An 18,074-nucleotide genomic window follows, 5' to 3' on the forward strand; every position below is an offset into this window, starting at 1 on the left:
ATTTTTATTGATTTCAGAGAGGAAGGGAGACAGAAAGAGAGATAGAAACATCAATGATGAGAGAGAATCATTGATCGGCTACCTCCTGCACGCCCCATACTGTGGATCAAGCCCACAACCTGGGCATGTGCCCTGACTGGGAATCAGACTGTGACCTCCTAGTTCATAGGTCATTGCTCAACCACTGAGCCACGCTGGCCGAGCTGAACAAGGATTCTCATGAAGGGTTATCTGGTTCCCAAGTCCTTGATCTCTTTCTTACCTGAAGGAGAAAAGACATACATTATGTTGTGTTAATCATCTTTGAAGGCTGTACCATTTTACATTTCCACCAGCAATGCACAAATGTCCAATTTCTCTACATCCTTACCAACACTTTATTTTCAGTATTTTTGGTAATATCCATCCTAATGAAAATGAAATGGTATCACATGGTGGTTTTTGACATGTATTTCTCTAACAATTACTAATCTTGAGTATCTCTTCAAGTGCTTAATGGCCATTTGTATATCTCTCGTTGAGAAATATACAAGCCCTTTGCTCTTTTAAAATTGTTTTTGTTGTTGAGTTGTAGGTGTTTCTTATATGGGTCTGTATAGTAACCCCTTATATATATGACTAGAGGCCCAGCGCCTGATTGAAATTGCACGAGGAGGTGCCCCACTTCCTGCCTCCCGCTGTTTGAGGAGGCACCCCGTGGGCCGCTGTGGGAATCAGGCCGGACCAGCGCCGCAGGTGGCCGGGACCTGCGCCTGACTTGTGCAGCGCCGGGCTGCCGCGGGAGTCAGGCTGGATCAGTGCCGCGGGAGTCAGGCCTGACTGGCGCCACGGGCGGCCGGGACCCACTCCTGACTTCCACCCCAGGTCCCTTCTGAGCCCCTGCCTGTGTCTGCTCTGGGCCTGCCTGAGCCAGCATAGTGGCTCAGCCAGCCTCAGGCCCCCCCGCCCCACTGCCTGTATCTGCTCTGGGCCACCAGAGCTGCTGCGCTGAATCGGGCTGGCCCCCCTGTCTCTATCTCCGTCTCTGCTCTGGGCCTCACCTGCGCGCACAACCTCCTCCTGTCTGGTCATGACCCTTTACGGTGTCTCAGCCTAATTTGCATATCACCGCTTTATTTATATACTAGAGGCCCGTTGCACGAAGATTCGCGCAATAGGCCTTCCTTCCCCTGGTTGCCGGCACCGGTTTTCCTCCGACACCTGGGACCCAGGCCTTTGGTCCGGCCGCAGCGAGGCTTGGCTTCTCTGCTGTGGCCGCAGTGAGGCTTGGCTTCTCCGCTGCAGCTGCAGTCTTCAGTCTTCAGTCTTCAGTCTTTACTCTTCATTCCTTCAATCTTTGCTCCATGCCTGCATATGCAAAGTAACCACCATCTTTGTTGGGTTAATTTGCATAGTTGCTCTGATTGGCTAGTGGGGGTAGCAGAGTGACACCAATTTGCATGTTTCTCTTTTATTAGTGTAGAATACATAGATTTGGAAGTTTTTCCTCCAGTTCTTTGGTAACACATAGCCTTTTTATTGTTATGTCTGTCTTAAGCTAACTCCAAAGCCAGAAACTGAGTTTACCTCTCTTTAATTTTTTGCTTTTTATTTGAAATAGTTATTCTTTAGATTTGGCTCAGTGTTTCATACAAATTTGTGTAGCTTGAGCATGTGAAAACTTTCCAAGTGCATATTAGGAATAGTTGTACTTATTTTTTGGAGTAGGAGAAAGAGTTGAGCTTGTTAGAATTCTTTGGGTTGTTTACAGTTTTATCTTCATAGCAGTGATACCAAAATGTGGGGTGTTTGAGTCTGAGTTCATTGTCTTAAGAAACTGAAGAATGAAGTCACGGACAAAAACGGTTAAAGGGGGTAAAGTTTATTGAGAGAAGCCAGTCCTGGGAAAGGTGTAGCTGGGGTTCCAGGAAAGCTTTTTTTTCCATATTATATGGTTGGGTGTTAAAGTCTGTTATTCTATTAGTAGAGTCCCACGTGGCCATAAACCACACTTTAAAAATATATATATATATATATATATATATATATATATATATATATATATATATATATATATTTGTTGATTTCAGAGAGGGAAAGGGAGGGAGAACTAGAAACATCAGTAATGAGAGAGAATCATTGATCTGCTGCCTCCTGCATGCTCCCTACTGGGGATTGAGTCCACAACCCGGGCATGTGCCCTTGATTGTAATTAAACCTGGGACCCTTCAGTCTGCAGGCCAATGCTCTATCCACTGAGCCAAACCACAATTTGGGCCATAAGCCACAATTTTTAACCTAGGGGTTGGATATAGCCTTGCCAGCTCCTGATTGGTCTTTTCAAAGAATTCTGCCTTAGCAACTTCCTTGGGATTAGTTTATATGCCTTACTGTCTTATGATTGGTTGGTTATCTGCAAGCTGCTGTCTTAGCAATATCCATACATTTTAAAGTTTGTCTCCTGCATGCGCTCTTTCTTCCCCTCCCAGCTGGGTTGGCTTAGCAACTCTGCCTAGTTGGGTTCCATGGACATGGACAACAGTGTGGTGATTGAGGGGTAAAGGTGGGGGAAAGTATTTTAGGCAGGGGAGGACATACATTTTTATTATAAAAATAAAAATTCTTAAAACATTCTGATACCCTCCAGATCTGCCCCCTTCTTGGCTGTCTAGATTCATCTGATCTCTCCCACCTTTAAAAATTTTGTTTTATCCTTACCTGAAGATATGTCCTTTTATTGATGAGAGAGAGAGAGAGAGAGAGAGAGAGAGAGACACAGACATCGATGTTAGAAACATTGATTGGTTGCCTCTCATACCTCTCTGGGCCCCCACAGGGGGCTCGAACTTCCAACGTTTTGGTGTATGGGAAGACGCTCCAATCAACTGAGCCACCCAGCCACGGCTTCTCCAACCTTTTGGACCTTTTTCAGTTTGTCTTCTTTCAACCTAGTCTTTCACCGTATTGTTTCACTAGTCTTAGCCTAAATAATCTTTTTTTACCCCTCAGATATTGGCCCAATTGACATTTTCTCTGGTTCGGTCACATTCTTCTAAGGGTGGGATATTGTTTCTGTTTTTCACTGTTCTTTTCAAAGAAGTGATTTTAATCTAGTTGTTGTGATTATTTAATAACTTTTCTAAATTGTTTTCAAAAATTTAAGTTCCATAAGGACCATCCCTTTTTTTTTATGGAGGACATGTCAAAACCTTGAATCTATGGTAGGCCCAAGTGATTATTTATTGACATACAGCTGGTAATTTTTTCAGTGATTTCAGTGTTCTTTTGTTGTCTGATTGATTCAGATTGTAATCTTTTTTTGACAACCTAGTAGTCTATTTCCTTTTTATTTATGTAATACATGTAAAATGTGCTCTTGGCCAAAGCAAAAACCAATGACTTTAATGAATGACTGAAGTTGAACTAAAATTCTAGTGATTTTCCTAATCAGAATTTTCAAGGTTCTATTTGAATGTTACTAATTATATATATGTATATATATATATCATAAATATACTTTATTTCTCTTTTTTTTTCCTGAATAGATAGAACACTTTTATTTAAGTACAGGAATTGAACAACTTTTTAGGAAATGATGAGATTAATGAAGGACAGCATTTGCTTCTTTGGTATTTTATTTGTTTGCTACCATCAATACATTATAAGATTTTGGACTTCCTATGTTATAATAATCAAGCAGTTAATTGTATTTTTGCTTTAAAAATAGACAAGTTTTACTTCCCATTTTATTTGTTCATCTGTTATCTAACATTTAAATTCAAATAATGATATTTTTATTTCAGAAAATTTGAAAAATGGCAAAATATATTTGTAATTAAACAGGATATAATTTATATTTTCTAGCCATTGGCAAATGCTAAAAATCACTATAATTGAAAAGTATAATAGTTAATACTAGTGGGGATGTTGAGAAATTCTGATGAATGTGGGACTTGATTCAAACAGTAAAATACCAAGCAGGCATTAAAAAGACCATTGTAGGAGTATATGTACTAATGTTGAAAGATCTTGATGATCTATAAGATATGCTGTTTAGTCACTAAATAGAGGCTGAGGTCATATACAAATATATACCCATTAAAATTATATGTGTATCTATGAATACATAAAATCAAGTAGGCAGAGGTCTGTGGGTATATATGCTAAACTCATAAAATGTGGTTGTCTCTGGGGAGTGGGGTGGGATCAGAAAGAGAAGAGAAGAGCTAATTTAACCAATTATTTTACTTAACATTTAATTAAAAACTTCTTTCTTTTCATTTAAGTATTGATGTGTAAGTTAAAGGGTCATTGTATACAGAACTAAATATAATTTTCTTAGCCTTTAAAACTGCTTTCATTTCTAAGTTGAGTTAGTGAAGTTTTGTACTCATTTTATTTTGGAAAAAGTGATCTAATCTTATTTTACTGTACAGGATATGAGTAATAACAAAAATACATTTTTGGAACCAATTTGTAGGCTCAAACTTTGCATTTGGGGATTCTATATAAATCTTCAGATCCAGCTGTTGCTGAGGCTATTCTTTCAACTGCTGTGAGGTGTGTTGATTTTAAAAGAATGGATGGCTGTTCTTCAAGTTTATGTAGGGCAAAAATTTTATGGTATTCCTATGAACATGAATGGATTGTATAAGTTAATTCCTTTGCATTGAGTAATAAGAACCACTTCCACATTTTTATTTAAAAATTTGGAGGAATAATTTTCTTTGTAGAGATGCTATATTGGTCCAGAACTTTCACTAGCTCCGTATTATAATGTCAGCAGATGGTACAAGTAGAGTCTTTAAAGTATTTGTTAATTAGGGCATATTAATTTCCAGTCTTTGCTACTACACGATCAAGACCTACATGTTTCTATTTCCTTAAATTTATCCTGGAGTTTTTCCAAGTTTAGTTTTAATGAGTTGTTTATCCCACTAGTTACATTAGGATTTATTTTCCCCTAGAGAGTAATGTTTACACTGATAGTTTTTAAACCTATTCTGTAAAATGAACATATGTTCAGACTAGGACTTAGGGATATGTGAAATAGCCATTTGTTAAATAAATTATTTTCACCAACTTAACTGTTAAAATGTAAGTTTAGTGGTATTTCAAAAAAATTAGGTAAACTCGGAAGTTGTTAGATACCTCTTGTATGAATTTTATTGAGTTGTTTTATTTTAAACAAAATTTAAATATATTTGTAGTGACATAAATCACAAGGAAAATTATACTTTTATTGTGCATTTTCATTGACATTTTAATGAGCCCCCCACCCCAAATAGCTTTAGAAAAGTTGTAAAAGCTATTGATTTGTTTAAAAACCTCTGATGTAAATATGGTATAATATTATGGGTTAATCAATTGGGTTTATGAAGTGGATACATGGGTGTTCATTTCCTATACTTGTTAGCCTGTTAGCAATATTTCAGAGTTGACAAAAACAAAAAAACCCCCTCTTCATTGATATTATACAAACAGCAGGTACATTGTGTAAGTTACAATCTATTGCCAAATAATTTTAAAATAGTTTATTTTAGTTCAAATGCTACTGGAGTACTTAACAGACGTATAATAAAATGTACTTTTATTTGTAGTTGGTTACAGCTGGAAAGTAAAACAAACCACAAAAACATGTCCTATGTGTATGATATAACTTACTTGTTTATTATTGAATTCTGGCTCTTGTACAAAGTGAATTATTTCCTTTGATGTTGAATTAAATTGAATCTGAAGGAGGGAATGGCCCTCTACCCTTGGGCATTATTAAAAGGTAGAATAAATTAATCTTTTAAATTTGCATATGTTTAAGTTTTTATTTAAGTCTATGTTATCCATTTGGGAACTATTCTATGTGATGTATGATGACTTGAAAGTTAAAGTACCATGTACAGTAGCTGAATTTGTTATGAAATTGTAAAGACCCACTTATAAAAAGAATCCCAACTATAATTTTGCCTTATAAGTAAATATTGCTGTAGTTATAAGAACATAACTCTTGCTACACCATAGGACTTCTCAAATATCACAGTTTATCTGGCTGAAGATAGATAGCTAGATTAATTGTGCATTTTTATTTGTACTGTTTTCTTTACTTAGTATTACTACTAATAAATTTGAGAGCATATTAGAGAACCACCTCTCAGTATTTAAACCCTTAATTAAAGAAAAGAAAATGATTTAAAAAATGGCTGCAATGTTGGAAAAGCAGAAGAAACCAGTGATGACAATGAAATATACATTTGTGAATTGGGTCCTGTTTATTTTTCCTACTGTCTCTTGATCTCTATTATTTTAACTGTTTGGTTTAAAGAATATTTTTTTCAGTGCATATTTATTTCTTGGTCTATTCATTCCTGTCTGTTGGTTTTATGGAAAACTGTGACCAAGATTGTGGATTGAAGGGTAAATCTAGGTACAGCCACATATTTCAATTAAATATTTGGAAGTTGTATGGACAGGGCCATAGTAATCTTACTGTGAAACTATATACCTAACTTATAACATGCTAATTAAGAGAGATGTCTGATCCCAGGGTTTGTTTTTGTTGTTTTGAGTGAGAGAAGGTAATGGTTAGTTGCTTGGATAGGTGTTCCTAGGAACAGAGTTCTGAATACTTTAGGGGGATTTTTTTTTTTATTGAGATAAAATCCAAATAACATGAAAGCCAACATATTGTTTTAAACTGTACAATTCATTGATTATTGGTATATTCACATTGTTTTGCATTCATCATCATTATCATCATTTCCTAATTCCAGAACATTTTTAACACTCGAAAAAAGAAACCCGGTCTCCCCCAAGTCGTTTTGCTTCAGTGGATAGAGCATCAGCCTGCGGACTAAAGGGTCTCAGGTTTGATTCCGGTCAAGGGCACGTATCTTTGTTGTAGGCTCCTCCCCGGCCTGGGTCCAGGTCAGGGCTTGTGCAGGAGGCAACCAATCGGTATGTTTCTCTCACATCAATGTTTCTGTCTATCTTTCCCTTTCTCTTCCAGTCTCCCTAAAAATCAATGGAAAAAATGTCCTCCTTTGAGGATAAACAAACAAACAAACCCTCTCTCTATCTAGGCTTCTGGACATTTTATATAATCAGAACCTTAAAATATGTGGCATTTTCTATCTGCCCTCTTTCATCTAGTATGTTTTCAAGGTTACCCATGTTGTAGCATGTATCACTACTTTATTTTTTTAATGACTGAAAAATATTTCACATTTTGTTTATCCATTCATTAGTTGTCTTACATTTGGGTTTCCATATTTTGGTTAAGAATAATGTTGCTATGAACTTGTATGTATGAGTTTTTATATGAACACACTTTCAGTTCATATAACTGCTTGGTCATATAGTTAATCTATATTGACCTTTCTGATGAACTGCCAAGTTGTTTTTACATTGTGGCTGTACCATTATACAGTTCTACTTTCAGTGTGTGAGAGTTCCAGTTCCTCCTCATCTTTGCCAACATTTTGTTATTTTCTTTAAAAAAATTTTTTTTTTATTGATTTCAGAGAGGAAGGGAGAGGAGAGAGATAGAAACATCAGTGATGAGAGAGAATCATTGATCGGCTGCCTCCTGCACGCCCCACCCTGGGGATCACGCCTGCAACCTGGGCATGTGCCCTTGACCGGAATTGAACCCGGGACCCTTCAGTCCACAGGCTGACGCTCTATCCACTGAGCAAAACCAGCTAGGGCTATTTTCTTTTTTTATATCTGTCCTGTTTGGTGTAAAATGGCATCTCATTGTGGTTTTGATTTTTATTTCACTAATGATGTTGACTATGTTTTCATGTGCTTATTGGCTATTTCTGTATCTTCTTTGGACAAATGTCTATTCATGTCCTGTTTCATTTTTCATTAGGTTGTATGTCTTTGTGCCTTTGAGTTGTGGGAGTTTTTTGCATATTCTGAACACTAGACCCCTGTTAGATATATGATTTGCAAATATTTTCTCCCATACTCTATGTTGTTCACTTTCTGAATAGTATCCTTTGATATACAAAATTTTAAAATTTTGAAGTAGTTCAGTTTATTTGTTTGTTTGCTTTGCTTTTGAAATCACATTTAATAAACTGTTCCTTAATCCAAGGTCATGAAGATTTGCACCTGTGTTCTAAGAGTTTTATAGTTTTAGCTTTGGATCAGTTTTGTTTTAATTTTGGTATGGTGTGAGGTAGTTGTCTAACATCGTTCTTTTGTATCTGGATATCCAATTGTTGCAAACCATTTGTTTAAGACTATTCATTTCCCATCACTTGATCTCGAAATCAAGTGGCCATTGACATAAAGGTTTATTTTTTAGACTCTCAGTTCTAGTGCACTGATTTCTTTGTATGCTCATGTGACTCTCTTTGATTACTGTACCTATGTAGTAAATTTTGAAATTAGTAAATATGAATCTTCCAACTTTATTTTTTTTCGAGCTTGTTTTGGTTATTGGGGTCTCTCACAAGTCCATATGAATTTTAGGATTCGTTTACTCATTTATTCAAAATAGCTCAGATTTTGATAGGAATTGTATTGGATCTAGATATTGATTTGGCAAGTATTGCCATCTTAATATTAAAATTTCTAATCCGCCGAAACTGGTTTGGCTCAGTGGATAGAGCGTCGGCCTGCGGACTGAAGGGTCCCCGGTTCGATTCTGGTCAAGGGCATGTACCTGGGTTGCAGGCACTTCCCCAGTGGGGGATGTGCAGGAGGCAGCTGATGGATGTTTCTCTCTCATCGATGTTTCTAACTCTCTCTCTCTCTCTCTTCCTCTCTGTAAAAAATCAATAATAAAATATATTTAAAAAAAAATTTCTAATCCATAAACATGGGCTGTCTTACCATTATTTAGATTCCTTCTGTAATGTGTTTCAACAATGCTTTGTAGTTTACAATTTAAAAGCCTTGCACTTCCTTGTTAAATTATCCTTAAGCATTTTTTTTCCATTTTGTTGATGTTATAAATACAATTTTCGTAATTTTCCTTTCAGATTATTTGTGAGTGTATATAGATAGAAAACTTATTTTTGTATAATTACCTTGTACCTTGCAATTTGGTTGGACTTAATTATTAGCTCCAATGGTGTGTGTTTCCTTTAGAATTTTCAATGTATAAGGTTATCTGTGAGTAGTGATAGTTTCATTTTTTTCCTTTCTAGTTTGAATGTCTTTTATTTATTTTTTTGCCTCATTTCTTAACTAGAAACTCTCCTATAATGTTGAATGGAATGGAAAGAGCAGACATCCTTGTCTTCCTCCTGATCTTGGAGAGAAAGCTTTCAGTCTATAACGACTAAGGATGTTAGTTGTGTGTTTTTTGTGAATGTTCAATGTCATGTTGAAGAAGTTTCCTAAATGTTTAGTGTGTTGAGTGTTTTTGTTATGAAAGAGTATTGGATTTTGTCAAATGCTTTTTCTCTGTCGATTGAGATGAACATGCTTTTCTCCCCCCTTTATTTTATAAATACGGTGTATTGCATTGATTTTTAAAAGTTGAACTACTCTTTTATTTCCAGGACAAATTCTAGCTGTTATGGTGGATGATGCTTTTAATATTCTTCTGAATTTGATTTGTTAGTATCAAATAGTATTTTTTATCTATGTTCCCAAAGGATACTGGTCTGTAGGTTTCTTATGTTGCCTTTTATTTTTAAATTTATCTCTATTGTTGAAAGTATTACAGATATCCCCTTTTCTCCCCCCATAGACTCCCTCTACCCTGCACCTACCTACTCCGCAGGCCTTCACTGCACCATTGCCTGTGTCCTTGGGTTATGGGACATACGCATATAAGGTTTTTGGTTAATCTCCCTCCCCATCCCTTCCCTCTGAGAAGGGATCAGTCTGTTGCATACTTGCATACTTTCATGTCTCTGGATCTATTTTGTTCGTTAGTTTATTTTGTTCATTAGATTCCACATATAAGTGAGATCATGTGATACTTGTCTTTCTCAGACTGGCTTATTTTGCTTAGTATGATACTCTTCGAGTCCCTCCATGCTGTCTCAAATGGTCAGAGTTCCTTCTTTTTTACTGCTGCATAGTTTTCCATTGTGTAAATGTACCACCTCTTTCTTTACCTACTCATCTACTGATAGGCACTTGGGCTGTTTTCAAGTCTTAGCCATTATAAATAGTGCTGATATGAACATCAGGTTGCATATATTCTTTCTGATTGGTACTTCTGGATTGTTAGGGTATTTTTCTAGCAATCGGATTACTGGGTCAAATGGCAGTTGCATTTTTTATTTTTTGAGGAAACTCCATACTGTTTTCCACAGTGGCTGCATCAGTCTGCATTCCCACTAGGGTTCCCTTTTCTCTACAACCTGACAAGCACTTGTCATTTGTTGATTTTTTGATGGTAGTAGCCATTCTGATAGGTGTGAGGTGATAGATACCTCATTCTCATTCTACTTTGCATCTCTCTGGTAGTGGCATTGAGCCTTTTTTCATAGGTCTCTTGGCCATCTGTAGGTCCTTTTTGGAGAAGTGTCAATTTAGGTCCATGCCCACTTTTTAATTGGGTTGTATAAAGAATTCTTATGTTGTCTTTGTCTGCCTTTGGTATCAGGATAATACTGGCTTTATGAAAAGAATTAGACGGGTTTTTCTTATATTTATAGCACAGGTTTAAAAAGGATTGGTATTTATTCTTCTTTAAAAGTTTGTTAGAATTTACCAGTGAAGGCTTCTGGTTCTGGACTTTTCTTTCTTGGGAGATTTCCACTTCATTTTTGAAAGATAGCTTTGCCAGAATTGTTATTATTACAATAGTTTTTTATTTCAGCACTTTTACTGTTTCATCCTATTGCTGTGTGGCCTTCATCATTTCTAATGGGGAATGCCTTCAAAACTCAACCAGACGTTTACAACTCTGCCTTCTTTTCTTGTTGGGTAAACCCTGGAAGTCAGCCAGGGTTGGGAGCTTAAGACCTTTTTGTAGTTTTCCCTCTGCAACTGCACAGTCCTGAACATGTGTATGGCCTTCTGTAGTCTTTGGAAGATGTTGTAGCTTTTCAATTTTTTTATTACCCAATTTTTTTTTTATTACTTTCCTCCCAAGATTTTGGTTAATTCATTTTGTTTGCCCTTTCTCTTACACATTGTCCCAGGCAGTGTGGACTAATGTAATTAGTTCTCTAAATGTTTTCTATAAATACTCCTGCGTAGTCGTTTGGAAGAGTTCTGAATTAAGAGAGATAAGGAATGTGGGCTATTCAGTGCCACTGCTGAGCTTCTGGGCAGAGGACGCAACATGGGAAAGTAAAAATACTACAAAGCTTTTGGTTAGTTTTCAGAATTCTGAAAAATATTAATTCTTGACAGCTTTTGACATCTTTTTTGCCGCTTTTATGGAGGGACAGATTTTTGGTATACCTTATTCTGCCTTTTTTGCTGATGTCATTTCTCTGTAGAATAGTTTTAAGTGAAGTTTTATTTCAATGAGGAAGTAAGAAATTATTTGATAATCCAATGTTAGGACAGGGAGAGGAGGTAGGTGGATACAATAATAATGCTAATATCTTACCTTCACATTTTAAAGATGTTTTATGAAGTTAACTTCATTTTGATATAGTTTGTGATTTTCTTAGTTCCTTCTTGAAATATTGTAATTTCTTTAAAATGTTCAAAAAAAGAATAATACAGATTTTTCAAAAAATAATAGTCTAGGTTTCTCAAGAGATCAAGTAAAGCAATATAGACATTAACATAGGGAAAACAAGGAAAAGAACACACTAAATGCATCCACTATTCTCTTCCAGGAATGGCTACTATAAATAATTCTATCCTGAACTTTTAATTTCAACATTCAAACCCATGCAGATATGATTTTATGATGTGTGGGTAACCCACCACTTCCTGCCATTGTAAGGAACTGTCTTAAAAGGCAACTACAGAATGTCCCAAAAAATGTGTACACACTTCAACAGCTGAGAGCTCAATTTTGAAAATGAAATGTATTTTAATAAACAATGCCTTTATTATTCAAAGTATGTGCATATATTGTTTTGGGATACCCTATACATATATTTTACTCACCTATATTTCATGATAGCCTTTCATGTGAGTAGATTTAGTGACCTTTATTATTTTAATATCTGAGTAGTTTTACATGAAGTTAATGTGCCAGAATCTAACAGTAAGATTGTCTCAGGTGTAGGCTATTTTAAATAATGCTGCAAACACTATCATGGTCTAAGTATTCTTGCAGAGTCATGAGAATTCCTTTCAGGTAGATTCCTAGGAGATATGTTAGATGAGCCTGAGAGGTTTTTCTCATCTGAGAGGTTAAGAGTCTTATATTATTTTAATTTGAATTTCCCTTTTTTTGGCGAGGCTTAGAGTCTTTTTATGTTATGGGTCATTTCTGATTTAGCTAGAATTGGAATTCAGATTTTTTTATAATTTCATGTCCTACCTCCAGTACCTTAAATGAAAATCTTTGAAAGAAAGATTAAAGATTTACAAATATAAATAAACTAGAGGCTCAATGCACAAAATTCGTGCAAGGGTAGGCATTTACAGTCCCGGCTGCTGGAGCCCTTGCAGCTCTGGCTGCCTCATGGTCCCGGCTGCCTCTCAACCTGCAGCCCTGCTCCCCACCTGCACCCGCCTTGGCCTGGTGCTGCCTGCATCCGCGCCCCCCCCCTGCCCCCCGTTCCCTGGTTCCGTGGAGCCCCCTGATTGATCACCTTGTAGAGGGTGGCCTGGGCCTTCGTCTTTGGGACGATAGCGGAGCCCCCCTCCCTATCAATAGCCCCCTGGTCAGTGGCCTTGGCTTCCCTCTGTGGGGTGATCCATTGCGGAGGCCCTCCCCCCACCATCAATTGCCCCGCAGAGGGTGGCCTTGGCTTCCCTCTGCAGGGTGATCACGGAGCCCCCCAATTAATTGCCCTGCTGACTGGTGGCCTGGACCTCTCTCTGTGGGACGATTGTGGGACGATGGCGGGCCCCGACCAATTGCATCGCACCTGCCTTGGCTGGCCTGGTGCCAGTGCGTGTCATTCAGTAGTCATCTGGACAGTCATTCTGCTGTTTGGCCAGTAGGTCGATTTGCATATTACGCTTTTATTATTATAGATTCCAGAAATTGAACTTTCCAGAGTCAAGTTTAAATGGAATCTCAGAATAGCTGTGTATTTGATACCATAATTTATCTCTTTGTGTCTTATTTTCCCCATCTTAAAAATTAAGATAATGATAAAACCTCTCTCAAAGAGTATTAGGGAAGAATTTAATGAGATAGTTAATAGAAGACATTTAGAACATTATATATCTGCTAGTAAATTCTCTTTGAGTGTTAAATATTATTATTTCGCTGTTTTTTCTGATGATTGACTTTTGCAAAATATAATTGCATGAGCAGAATTTATGTGTATGGATTACTTTATTTTGTATCTATATATTTTATTATGTAAGATCTGAAATAGTGAAACTTGTTTAAAGTTAGTAGAATTGTGTATCTATTTGCTAATTCTATTTTATTTTATTTTATTTTTTTACTTACTTTTTTTTATTTTTTATTATTAGTTAAGGTATTACAAATGTGTCCTCATCCTCCCCATTAACCCCCAACCTCCCCCCCCCACACAAACTCATGCTCCCATCCCCCTGTTGTCCATGTCCATTGGTATGGCTTATATCAATCCCCAGAAGGAAAGTAGGGGAGGGCGGGGGTAAGGGGAAGAGATCAACCGAAGGACTTGTATACATGCTAATTCTATTTTAAAAGTATTTCTAATGTATACCAATTCTTCCCTCGCAACTTAATTCATTTTGTGTGTTGTTGTTTGTAAATACTATTTACTATATTGTCATTATTTCTATTTTCTTATGCAGGACTAAAAGATCTCAGATTGCTATAACTGAAGGTATATTTGAACTTCCAAATCTTACAATTCAAGCTACAAGAGCACAGACACTTTTGCTGCAAGCAATATATCAAAGTTGGTCTCATATTGGAAGTGTCAGCTCTTCAGTAGTGAATGAAGCTTTGATGAATGAAGTTTTCCAAACTATAGGTAAGAGCACAGTCTTCTTGACAAGTATATGGAAAATTCTTATTAGTTGTGACTAATATTTTATCATTCAAATCTATATTTATAACTTGCTCAACTTAAATTGTGTAGTGTATTTAGCCATTTAGTTGTGTTCCCTGCCACCAATTTCTGGATATCTATATTATAAAAGGCCAGTGGCTGTAACGCCGTAACACTGTAACTACCAAACGACCAGTCCCCAGGAGGTGCATGGAGCACCTCTTGGTCCCTCCACCCAGCCCACGAGCTGCTTGCTGCTCACGTGGCGTGGCAGGACTCGAGGCTCATGCGGCGGCGAGCTACTCGCACACTGCGGGTCTGGGGTCCTGCCGGCGTGGTGGGTCTGGGTCCCGCGCGATTTCGTGCTCTGGGTCTCTAGTATTTTATAATTGCAAGAGATTATTTTTTACCTACTCCTTGTACAATTGATGCTTTGGCCTTACATAGATAACTTTTGAGGGGATCAATGTGTATGTTTGAAATAATAAATAAATCAAGCACAAATACAATATGTTTGATTATGCTGGTAGAATGGATTAAAATACTAGTACTTGGTCATAATACTTTAAGAGTTGGTAAGCAAATTATCCTTTTTGTGTGCAACATGATGTTTTGAAATGCATCATGGAATACTTACTATAGTCAAACTAATTAATATCTATGTCTCCTCACATAGTTATAAATCTTTTCCTGTGGTGACAGTACCTGAAATGTACTCTTAGCAAAACCAGTATATAATACATTATTGCTGATTGTAGTCATCATGCTGTACATTAGATCTGTAGAACTCATTCATCTTATATAACTTTGTAACCTTTGACCAACATCTCTCATTTATTCCTACCACCTTGGCTCTGGTAACCATTGTTCCATGTATTTGACTTTTTTAGATTCCACATATACTAGTAAAAGAGATCACATAGCATTAGTCTTGGTAGCGAAAAGGTGGAAACGACACAAATGTCTATAACCGATGAATGTACAGTGGAATATTATTCAGACATAAAAAGGAATGAAGTACTGATACATTCTACAATGTGGAGAGCCTTGAAAACAGCATGCTAAGGAGTAGAAGCCAGATGTAAAAAGTCACATTTTATGATTTCATTTATATGAAATGCTTAGAGCAGGCAAATCTGCAGGGACATATAGTAGATTAATGGTCCAGAGTGTGAGGAGAAAGAGGAATGGAAGTGATTGCTAATGGATATGAGTTTCTTTGGTGGTAATGAAAATGTACTGAAATTAGATTGTGGTGGTGTTTTTATGATTGTGAATATGCTCAATTCCACATAATTGTACGCTTTAAAAAGGACAGATTTTATGTTATATAAATTTTGTTTCATTCAAAAAAAGTTTTTGAATTGATGAATATTTAAGAAGACTAGATATGTGTTATAGTCTGAATGTTTGTTTCCACCATAATTCATCTTTTGAAAATTCTAAGGCCTAGTGTAATGGTATTAGAAAGTGGGGTCTTTGAGAGGTGATTCGATGATGGAGGGTGGAGTCCTCATGAATGAAATTAATGTTCTTCTATAAAGAAGCCAGAGAGAGCTTCCTTGCGCCTTATACCATGTAAAGACACAGAGAGAAGTCAGCAGTCTGCAACCTGGAAGAGGTTCTCACCAGAACCTGACCATGTTGGCACCCAGCCTCCATCCAGAACAGTGAGAAATAAATTTCTATTGTTTATAGGCTACCCCAGATTGTGAATTTTGTTATAGCAGTCCAAATTGACCAAGACATTGTGGTATTGCTTTTCATATGGCCATTATTTTATGTGGAGTTACTTTTTGGATAAAATCTTTTCTTTTAGATCTTTATCCACGAGGCCTGCTACAGTGAGGCCTTTATTGCTGATACTATTTAGCACTGTGAATTTATCTCATTTAATAAAATTGCTCGTCAAATTTCTGTTTCCTGTAATGTTCTCTCCAGGGTTTTTTTGGTTTATTGTCTTACAATAATAATCTACCTTTTTTATTTTAAATTTTTTTGTGTGTCTGCACGCCTAGCTCCACAATTTATATCAATAAGCAGGTGGTGATTTTAATTACTTCTATAATTTTCCTTTTTTTAAACCCAACTAAACCCCTCTTTCCTTTTCTAAATTTATCAAGTGGACTGTGCTGTAAAAACATTTTATTTAAAATTTCTTATTCTGAAACTATTTGCCTTAACAGAATGCAGTCACAGGTATTAAAAACAATCAAAGAAGTAACTATAAAATATGTGATTCATAACCTGATGGTCTATCACTGAGAAACCTAAAATGTGTAGAATTGATTTATTGCAGATTACGGGAATTGAGGAAAGTGGAATGCTGTTAGGATGTTTTCACCTCTGCCGAGGAAGTTTATTTTTATCAAATAAAGCAGCTGTAAAATTTATAATAGATAAATTAAAAGGATCAGCTAAAATAATTTTAATAAGCCATATTTCCAAATGCCCAGTTATCTTATGTTTTTCTTTTGCTAGCCAAAATCTTATTTTGTTCATTTTATTCTTGATGTTGTGTTTGTAGTATTGTCTCCAAAATTTCTATCTTATAATGATCCAGGAAATATATATTTAAGGTGTAAGGTTTAGCATTTTATTATCTTGCATCTATGGGCTATTAATAGACAATACTTAGCACTGTTAAACTTTGTTTAATATGTTTGGTTTAAGCATGTGATCCTTTGCTTTACATTATAGCTAGTTCTCATTTACTACATTAATTAAGTGATTATGTAGGCTGTGTACATTCTTGAGTCTTTCAGACTTATATTCTGATAATGTGTGGAAGAAGAACCATTGTTCTTCTGGTCTAAAGTTGACTATAAGCCAAGTACTAGTACTTCTCTTCAATGTTCCTGCCTCAACTTCTATAATAATTTGTGTCTCTAGCCTACCTTCCTACATCTTGCTCTCTTATTATTGATCATTACTAACCCACAACATCCAGTGTTTTTTCCTATTCTTCACTCTAGTGGCTTTTCTCTCTGTCCTTATTGAATATAATTCTATTTTGATAATACTGTCCTACATTATTCTTTGTCCTTTGATAACGAGTGCTTTACCACAAGTTAAAATCAGTATTTTCCTTTGGATTTAACACTATACTTGTCTTCTTGATCATCAAAAAATTGCATTTTTCCACATTCATGTCTTTGCCTACCCTCCCCCTCTCCGCCTTTTCCCTCTCAAACCAGAAATGTCTTACCTTGGTTTCTCTCCATCTTCTCGTTCTTTTTGTCCTCTCTGAAAACAGCGTTATTGAGCTATAATTCACATACCATACATTCACCCTTTCAGGTATACAGTATTAAGCGTATAGTGTATTCAGAGTTCTGTGTCCATCACCACAGTCTTATTTTAGAGTCTTGTCATTACCCTAAAAAGTCCCACATTCTTTAGCCATCACTCCTGAGCCATTCATGCTCCAGCCCTAGTCAACACTAATCTTTTTTTGTCACTATGGATTTGCCTATTCTGGACACTCAAATACAGTCTTTGTGACTAAATTCTTTCACTTTAGTGTACTGTTTTAGAAGTTTGTCCATTGGAGCTTGTATCCATACTTCATTTCTCTTTTTGTCGAGTAATATTCCATTGTGTGTATATACCACATTTTGTTCATCCACTCATCAGATGGTGGACATATGGATTATTTGTACTTTTGACAGTTATGAATATTGTTGCTACCAACATTCATCTATAAGTTTTTGTGTGGACATATACTCATGTTCGTATTTCTCATGGATGTATATCTGGGTGTAGAATTGTGGGGCCATATGGTAACTCTGTATTTAACTTTTTGAAAAATTGCCAGACTGTTTATACCATTGTATATTCCCACCTGTGCTGTATGAGAGTTCCAGTTTTCCCACATCCTCACCATACTTTTATTACCTTTCTTTTGGTTGTAGCCATCTGGGTATGAAGGAAGTAGTGTCTCATTGTGGTTTGGATTTGTATTTCCCTCATGGCTAATGAGGTTGAGGATCTTTTCCTATGCTTACTGACTATATATTTTTGTGTGGAGAAATGTCTACTAAGGTCTTTGTTTAC

General features: G+C 36.4%; 1 protein-coding gene across 28 annotated transcripts in view; it reads left to right on the forward strand.

The window, feature by feature from the left end:
* Window positions 1-18,074, forward strand: part of VPS13B (vacuolar protein sorting 13 homolog B) — a 613,015-nt gene that overhangs the window by 67,359 nt on the left and 527,582 nt on the right. For 26 of the 28 annotated variants that reach the window (XR_004972424.1, XR_004972425.1, XR_004972426.1 and 23 more), the window contains one exon: window positions 13,819-14,000. Coding sequence is in view for 22 of the 28 variants with exons in the window: in XM_036337858.1 (XP_036193751.1) it covers window positions 13,819-14,000 (182 nt within the window). In the remaining 6 variants the exon portion in view is untranslated. Of the gene's footprint in view, window positions 1-6,743; window positions 6,870-13,818; window positions 14,001-18,074 lie in introns of those variants that run through there. The other 2 variants (XM_036337882.1, XM_036337881.1) reach the window with 2 other exon arrangements.

The sequence above is a fragment of the Myotis myotis genome, unplaced genomic scaffold, assembly GCF_014108235.1.
Source record: "Myotis myotis isolate mMyoMyo1 unplaced genomic scaffold, mMyoMyo1.p scaffold_m19_p_16, whole genome shotgun sequence".
NCBI classification, from domain to species: Eukaryota; Metazoa; Chordata; class Mammalia; order Chiroptera; family Vespertilionidae; genus Myotis; species Myotis myotis.